We start from the raw sequence: 8,175 nt of genomic DNA, 5'->3' as shown, positions 1-8,175 counted from the left end.
TATTACAGTCTTACTAAGCCAGCACTTGTGGAACTGACTAGGGGCCTTATGCAGGTTTGTTAGCGAACAAAAAAAGCACCCTAATGGGCAAAACTATGCTGCAGTGCAGGTGGGACAGATGTAAAGTGCTGAGAGAGTTAGGTTTGGGTGGGGTGTGTTCAAACTGAAACCTAAATTGCAGTGTAAAAATAAAGCAGCCAGTATTTACCCTGAACAGAACAATATAACCCACCCAAATCTAAACTCTCTCTGCACATGTTACATCTGCCCCACCTACAGTGCACATGGTTTTGCCCATTAGTGTGCTATTTTGGTTTGCTAACAAATCCGAATAACCCCCTCAGGCCAGTTACAGAGACTGTTAGTTTTGCACACTCCATATTTAGGTGCAGTTATCTTCCCATGGCATGCAGCAGCCTAACAGGCTCTATTTATCAGGATCATTCTATTACGTACTGTCAGTACAAAGTGAAACTTGTTTTAAGTGCTGGTAGAAAAAGTATTAGAAGCACATTTTAGTCTGGGCAGTACTTGAAACAATTGCTAGTGTGCCTGTGTCTATGTGGTAAAGGTTGCAGACTGAGGCTGGAACTGAATGGTTAAATATATATAACAGAAAGCAGTAAGGGTTAATAATAACAATCTTCTTGCACAATCTATCTGGCGGAGGTAGAGCCTCTGAAACTTATGAGACCCAAATAGTTCTACCCACAATGCTCCTACTCATGGTATTTAAAAAGAACAAAAGGAGGGGAGGGGGGATAACACTGGGGCTGATGCACAGTTGCACGCACTCCATTTTGCAGCTGAATCTTGAGTTTTTGTGTTTATTTTGTACTGCACATGCTTCGTGGCCAATCGTGAACTCAGTCACATCTTCACTTACAGCTCAGAAGGAGTAGCTGGGCTACAACAGAGCGTGCATGTGTACAAGTGTTACACATACATTTGCTGATTTCAGACTGACCTCTTGCACCATTTATAGGGCTGGTGAAAATGTACGCTGATGGTGACTTCCACAGGTGGATGGATGCAGTGGAGTGCGGCCACATAGATGCATGCAACTGTTCATCTCCCCATTTATTTGTTGTGGGCAGGTACACAGTGACATTACCCCAGTCCTCCCGATGCACACAGAGATGGTCTGGGGAATTAACTTCTCTCTACCGAGATGGGCTAAGTACTGACAAGCTGAGTAGCCCAGCCTAAGGCATCTCTGATTGCCCAGTGATAGAGAAGGAGGTGGAGAGTACACAGAGGAGGCGGGGAAACAGCTTCACTGCTCTTCTCTCCTTGGTATCCTCTGTATACCATCTGTACTTACCAGTCATACTTGGGTTCAGTAATGTGATGATGGACAAGGTTGTGGGTCTGTTTGTAAACATTTTTTTAAGATTTGTAACCACCAGCACTGGTTTTGCCCATGGGTGTAACTATAGTGGGTGCAAGGGGTGCCATTGCTATAGGGCCCAGAGGCATAGGGGGCCTGGACCCAGGTTATAAAGTTGCATTCCAATTTCTCAGATTTGTCTGCTAAGCAATTGGGCCTGATACTTTGCCCAGCCTGAATTGTGTGATATTTCTATTTTTAGTGAAAGTAGTGTTTAGTAGATGTTATAATGGTAAGGGGGCACTGTAATGTGACATAATTTGAACTGGAGGTCACTGTAATATGGCAAAATATGACCTGGAGGGCACTGTAATGTGTCATAATCTGATCTGCTCATTCTAAGGTGGAGGGCAGTATAATGTTACAGAATAAGAACTGGGGCTATTTAATATTGAACAATATGAAATGGAGGCACCATAGTGTGGCATAATATGAATTGGGGCACTGTAATATGGCATAGATTGAACTGGAGGGCACTCTAATGTATCACAGTATGAACAAGGGTCACCTGTATAATATGATCGAGGACACTATGGGTCTGATTCAGTAGCAGCGCTTGTCGCAAAGTATCGGTGTTCTGTACTTTGCGCAAGCACCAGACCCATACTGCACATGTGCAGTACAGATCTGTGATATTAATGGTATCAGACTGTCAGTGATTGACAGTCTGATGCTGTTGCGGGGGATGTATGAGGCCAGGATCTCCAAACGAGGACAGGGATTTCCTGACCTTTGTTGTTGGTGCGGCAGCTGGCTTGTAAATAAAGTTCTAAAATTAATTTCCGAATGTGTATTTATTGTCTTGCAGTTTCATTACATTTTACTATAGTGGCAAAGGTAAATGAATCATACAGTGTATGTGTGGGTGAATATGTATGGATGACAGATAGTGTCATTTGTTACAGTCAATAAACAATTCTCATATTCTAGTGATTAGTGCAGCAGAGTGCAGAATCGTTCTAACAAGCTCAGACTGATTCCTCCATGCAAATAAAAAAATAAATACACAGATTTGTGCTAAACATGTTACATCTTGGTAGTTGGTATAAAAAAAAAATCTAACTGATGATTACAACATAGTAAGTAACTAAATTGAAACATAAAGGTAAGACTTCCACATTCCAAACAACCACTATAATTATAAAATAATAATAATAATAATAATAATAAGTCAGCCTCTCCAAGGCTGGTATAAGGAGGCTATTTAGCTTGCAATTATTTTTACCATTTTGGGCGTAAGTCTGAGTTGTATGTAATGCAGGTCACAATTCTAAACACCTCTAGCGAACAGAAGTCATGTGAATATTTGCCCATATTCTGATACATACACTGCTATGTAACACCACAGCCCCCAACCCTCCGGACAAGAGAGAGCAGCCTTCACTACTAGTAATGGCACTTCCACCTTCCCCATGCTTGGTAGAGAAGATATGGCTGAAGATGGTTTGCACTCTGCATAAGCACAACTAGGTTGCAACTCTGACTACATACTCCTCTTACACACAAACACCCAGTTGTTGCCCAGGTGCCACACAGTAATGCCCATTTAGCTGTCTATGAGAAGCGACCGAGATTCACATGACTCAGAAACATTTATAGCTACTTTGAGTTGTATATATCGGCTGCAACACATGCACAATTTTCTAAAAATCACAAGGTGCGGCCCCATTGGGACTTATGTGAAACTCATAAGTCGCTTTATCTCATGTAAATTGCAGCACATATATATTCTAAATCTTTTAGAGTAACGGGATAATTATGTAGAGTAGACATACAATACGTTGCATCAGGATACTGGATGCAATTAGGTTCCAGACACAACGGAATCCTGGTGGTCAGAATCCCAGCGGTACTGGGGTTAGGGTAAGGCACCAGGGCAGGGGCAGGCAACCTGTGGCTCTACAGCTGCTGTGGAACTACACATCCCAGCAAGCACTACCACAGGTTTGCTGTCGGGGTGTTCTAAAACTGTGGCAAGGCATGCTGGGATGTGTAGTTCCACAGTAGCTGGAGAGCCGCAGGTTGCCTACCCCTGCACTAGTGGGAGGGTTAGTATGCAGGGGTGGTGTGTGGGTGGGGGGAGCAGTTAGGGTTATGCTGTAGGAGGGGACAATTAGGGTTAGGCTGCGGAAGGGGTGGGGTAGCGATAGGGTTAATATTATAGCTATGCGGGTTTGGATTTATTCGGTTCATAACGCCAAAGTAGCGCAAGTTTGGATTTATCTGGATTTTTCTTATTGGCTATCCAAAACACATACCAGCTGGATATTCAATAAGATGGGGTTTTAAGATAGTAAATCCAAACCTACACATCTCTTTTTAAAATACTTACCAAGATCCGTTGGGAGTTTGATTGTCAGGATTTTGACCATCGGTATGCCTCCATCGGCATCCTGATCATCAGGATTATGACTGCCGGTACCCAACCCCAAAAAATATGGATTTTGTACACTGCAAATGTAACTTTGTAACAGAAAGATACCAGAAGTAAAGCTGTTTAGTATAATACATGGGTAGATTTATTTTATTATAGCATTGTTCAATACTACAGACCATTAGGATGATAAATCTTATGCCTCTTTTACAGTTGTTATCCCTCTGCCTTATTTGGTAAAAAACAATCCAAATCTCCTTAGTTAGTGAAAAGCTGCTATTTTTAGGATCCATTATCAAACTGTTGTAAAAAAAAATTAAAAAAAAGACCAATTGCTGCACAGCTGCCAAGATTTGTCTGGATCAGTTCTCTGCCTTGTAATATAGACAATCTTTTATTATTTCACATGCTCTGTTAAACCACCATAATATACTCGATATCCACTTCATTCACTTCTGCATGTAAATGTTACTGAAGCTCTTGCAGTGATTACATAAATGACTTTGCTGGCATATCGCAGTGTGAGACCTCTCTGAACAGATCTAAGTTTATCAACTTGTACAGTGTACTTCCTTTTCAATGTACAGGCTTCCAAGCCACAAGCTATATAGTATATAATTTCAGCTCTGGCACACAGAAAAAGAATGGAATACTGGAAACGGTTCTGATGGAAATATTTTCCTTTCTGTTTACGGGAATGCTTACCAGGAGTTGCCATGATTTCGAGAATTTTCCATGCCTTTCATTTATGTGGATTCAAAATGATATAAGCATTTTTGTGAGTGCCTGTGCAAATATATACTAACCCTTTCTTAGCCAATGAAGCTATCTCTGAAACATATAAAGTATTGCAGTTCAGTAGTTTAACACAATCCTTGAACACAGGTCATTGCATGTAGTGTAGAACAAATAACATTTCCTTAAAGAATGTTAGTATAGACTGTTATTACCCAATTCAGAATATATTTAAAATGGCAGTATCAAATGTACTGCATACATCTCTTATCAGGTTCTGATAATATATTAGTCTAGTAAAGGACCACGCTCCCTCCACCGATTGGTCCTACTCTTCCAGGGACTGACTATGTCACCCCACTACTTTTATCTCTGGACTTCATTTAGAAGAAATTTAGCCAACTTTAACTTTGCAACAAATCTATTTAAAAAGTCCTACGCTACAGTCAGGGCCATAACTAGTGGAGTGCGAGCGATGCCACCCAGGGCCATGAAGGCACCACCATTGTGGCCAATGACATCTGCTTTCGGATTGCAGGGTGCCACAGCCAGTATAGTAGCAGCAGAGCTGTCTGAGTGCATACATAGACTGTGGGGTTTATAGAGCTGCCCAGGACACCCTTAGGATGAACCAGGCAGTAACCTTCTTCCTGGTGCAGGTGGCCTTAGGGAGTCTCAATGTGTTGTCACTGCACATGTTCGGTGGCTGGGCTGGCCCAGGTGGGTAATCATCCTTATGTGCACACATGCCTTTCTACTAATCATCGTTGGTGCACACTTGCACCTACTCTTTACTACTTGCTAAACATCCGTCTAGAAACAGGCGTACTTCCGCTTATATCCAACTCTGCACATCCTGCTGTTCTGGTGACACCCCCTCACTGAACTCTGCAGTTACAGCTCAGCTATGCATCTGCAGTTGAAAGTGTGATGTGACTGAAATATGTATGACTCTAAACTCTAAAACCCCTCTCACACCGCAAAAAAATAACCCAGTATCGACCCGGTTTAGTGTCAGGTCGACACATGTCGATGTGCGATGTAAAAGGGTCACTCAATAAATCCCGGGCCGCCTGACCCGGTAATTCAACCCAGGTTATAAGAAGGGTTATTCCCGGGTTATTATTACCGGGTCAGGCGTAGTGTGAGTGGGTTACCCGGGTCAATGCGACCCAGTACCCGTTCACTGCATAGGGAGAGGCGGCGCGGATATGATGTCATCTCCCAGCACCGCCCACGCTCCCGCCCCTGATGCCGGCTCTGTCCCCGCCCCCGGATGGCAGTGTGTAGGGTCCATTGCTGGGTCCCACGCGGGAAGGACCCATTTCCAATTCCCGGGTGGGACCCGTCATTGCGATCTGAAAGCGGTATTAGTCACCGGTACTTGTATGCACTCAGTTCCAGAGCATGTGCTTTGGAAAAACACACAAGATCCCTTATATTCAGTAAATGGGCATACATTCATCTCAGCATGAGCTCTAGAATCATTCTGTTATGGGTTATCTTTTTGCAATAAGATAAATGTTGTTTTCTCACTTTTTCCAACTGTCATAAAATGAAGCACATCTTCTAAGTCTCAGGAGCCCTTGTAAAGAGCAGAAGTAACAATATACCATAGTATCTGCTCTGTTTACAAGACAGACCATGTACTGTCCCACTTAGAGGAGGAGTACTGTTTATGCATCAAAGCTTTATTGTGGATAAAGTTTTGTTGCTCGGAGCACCTTATTTTCCTCTGGTGTTTCATGAACCCTAGGGATGTGTCTGAGTTCAACATGCTGTCATCTATGCCAAAACTGAGCAGAACAAACATTGGAATCCTGCCAGCAATAATCATGCTCACACAGCCACCTCCTTCCCCTCCTTTCCTAGCTGTGCCTTTACACAATGCAGTATCTTCCTCCCTCAGATCCCTTAAATCATACCTCACTGTGATCTCAATCAGAGCTCCTGGTTACTGAAGGACAGCATGTCTGGTGGCAAATACATAGATGAAGAGGTAGGACTGCTCAGTGGGTGTGGAAGTAAAATATATTCTCTTAATTCGGGAGTAAGTGGGAGCCTCTCAGCTGGTTATCTCATTCAGCAGGTTCTTTGGAAACTTTTTATGTTTTTGTCAATCTGTTACATTAGAAATAAAAATGATCTACTACATGATGAAATGAAAACATTTGCAGTTTATCAAGGCTGTTGCAGGGTAAGCTGGAGGTTTGCAAGGTGGTACTGCCCTGTGCAGGCTGATTCTCTGCTCATATGCCTGACACGGTTCGTTACCTCCTTAAAAATAAGTTTGTGTAATACTAAATTTGCTTGAGGGAGTAGAGAATGGAATGTAACTTGGCTCACTTATTTATTCTAGGTGAGCCTTTCCTGGCATTCTTCTACCTATTGATATATTGTCTAAAAGGATTCTGGGAAATGTTTTGCCCAGGTGTGCTAATACCCACATGGCTAACCAAATGCACATCCAGACTTACCTCAGAGATGTGTGAATGAAAGAATTGTGAGGGGAGCTTTTAAAAAAAGACAAATGAAAGGGCTGTACTAGGAAAACACTTTTCTATTTCCACTTCTTAATAAGAATCAAAATTAAAATAATAATAAATAAAAAATAAGTTCTGTTTTGTCCCCTCCATTTTCCATAGACAACGTGAGCTTGTGAGTTAATGGGGTTTTTTTTTCAGACAAGTTTGTAATTAATGATGCTGAATTTAATTAAAGTTGCATTAATAATTATTTGATATAGATGGTGTACAGTTTATTGCAGCGAACCGTAGCAAGGATTAAGCAGAGAACCAGTACTATCTGTATGCCACCACCGAAACCCATGTAATACTAGAACAATAAGTCTGCAGGTGACTTATCAGTTTACCTAGCCAGCCCAGTATAGGGACCCTCAGCCTCTGCACTGGTAATAGTATAAACATGCAGGTTTTATGCAATCTGGATTTTATTTTAGTAAACTCCTTCCATTTGAATGTGTTAATAGAGTTTAGTAGTACAGAAGCAAATAGCAGAATACATATCTATAAGTGGGTTAAAAATACACTGACATAAAAAAATGAGGTTTGGCTATTTTGGTTGTCAGTTACTGTGATATATTTCAAGGTTTTTTTTTACTCACTTTACCAATGGGAATATATAAAGAAACACAGGGTGAAAGTTCCGCATTGGAATATATGCCTGTGAAAAGGAAATGTGTTGGACTTTTTTCACCTTATTGATGAATTTCTGTGTTTAGCGTGATGCTATGTAAAATGTGTCTAATATTCCAGTGTAATAAGGGTCACATTATCTATGCCATTGTAGGTTACAGCTGGAATGTCAGGAAGTTTGTTATAGCAGTAGTGTAAGTCCGCCACCCTTTGCTTATGAAATAGCTGTACTGTTTCACACAAACTGTGGAGACCTTTGCACTATAATGTCAATCTTTCCATTGGACAAATGAAATTATAAAACAAAGGTTAGCTTTGTGAAAACCAACAGCTGTCAGCGAAATCTACATAATACAATCCTTTGCATTGGATATATATATATATATAAAGGAGGCAGTGAGGCAAAGTCATTTTAGTTGTGACCTATGTACTAAGCTTTCCCTCAAAATGTGTTGCTATTAAGCAAAATGACTAAATCTATACTTTTGGTGGACTTGCCATTACCGCATAAGTCAACATGT

At 41.5% G+C, this 8,175-nt stretch overlaps 1 protein-coding gene across 1 annotated transcript in view; it reads left to right on the top strand.

Annotated features, from left to right (window-relative positions):
* The first annotated feature begins 6,392 nt into the window (after nucleotides 1-6,392).
* The window catches only part of CAV1 (caveolin 1), a 73,911-nt gene continuing 72,128 nt past the window's right edge, over nucleotides 6,393-8,175 (top strand). The window contains exon 1 of the mRNA XM_063927237.1: nucleotides 6,393-6,498. Coding sequence (XP_063783307.1) covers nucleotides 6,469-6,498 — 30 coding nt within the window. The 5' untranslated portion in view covers nucleotides 6,393-6,468. The remainder of the gene's footprint in view (nucleotides 6,499-8,175) is intronic.

The sequence above is a fragment of the Pseudophryne corroboree genome, chromosome 6 (genome assembly GCF_028390025.1).
Source record: "Pseudophryne corroboree isolate aPseCor3 chromosome 6, aPseCor3.hap2, whole genome shotgun sequence".
In the NCBI taxonomy this organism is placed as follows: domain Eukaryota; kingdom Metazoa; phylum Chordata; class Amphibia; order Anura; family Myobatrachidae; genus Pseudophryne; species Pseudophryne corroboree.
The sequence above is the reverse complement of the archived record's forward strand: the minus strand, read 5'-3'. Positions and strand labels throughout refer to the sequence as shown.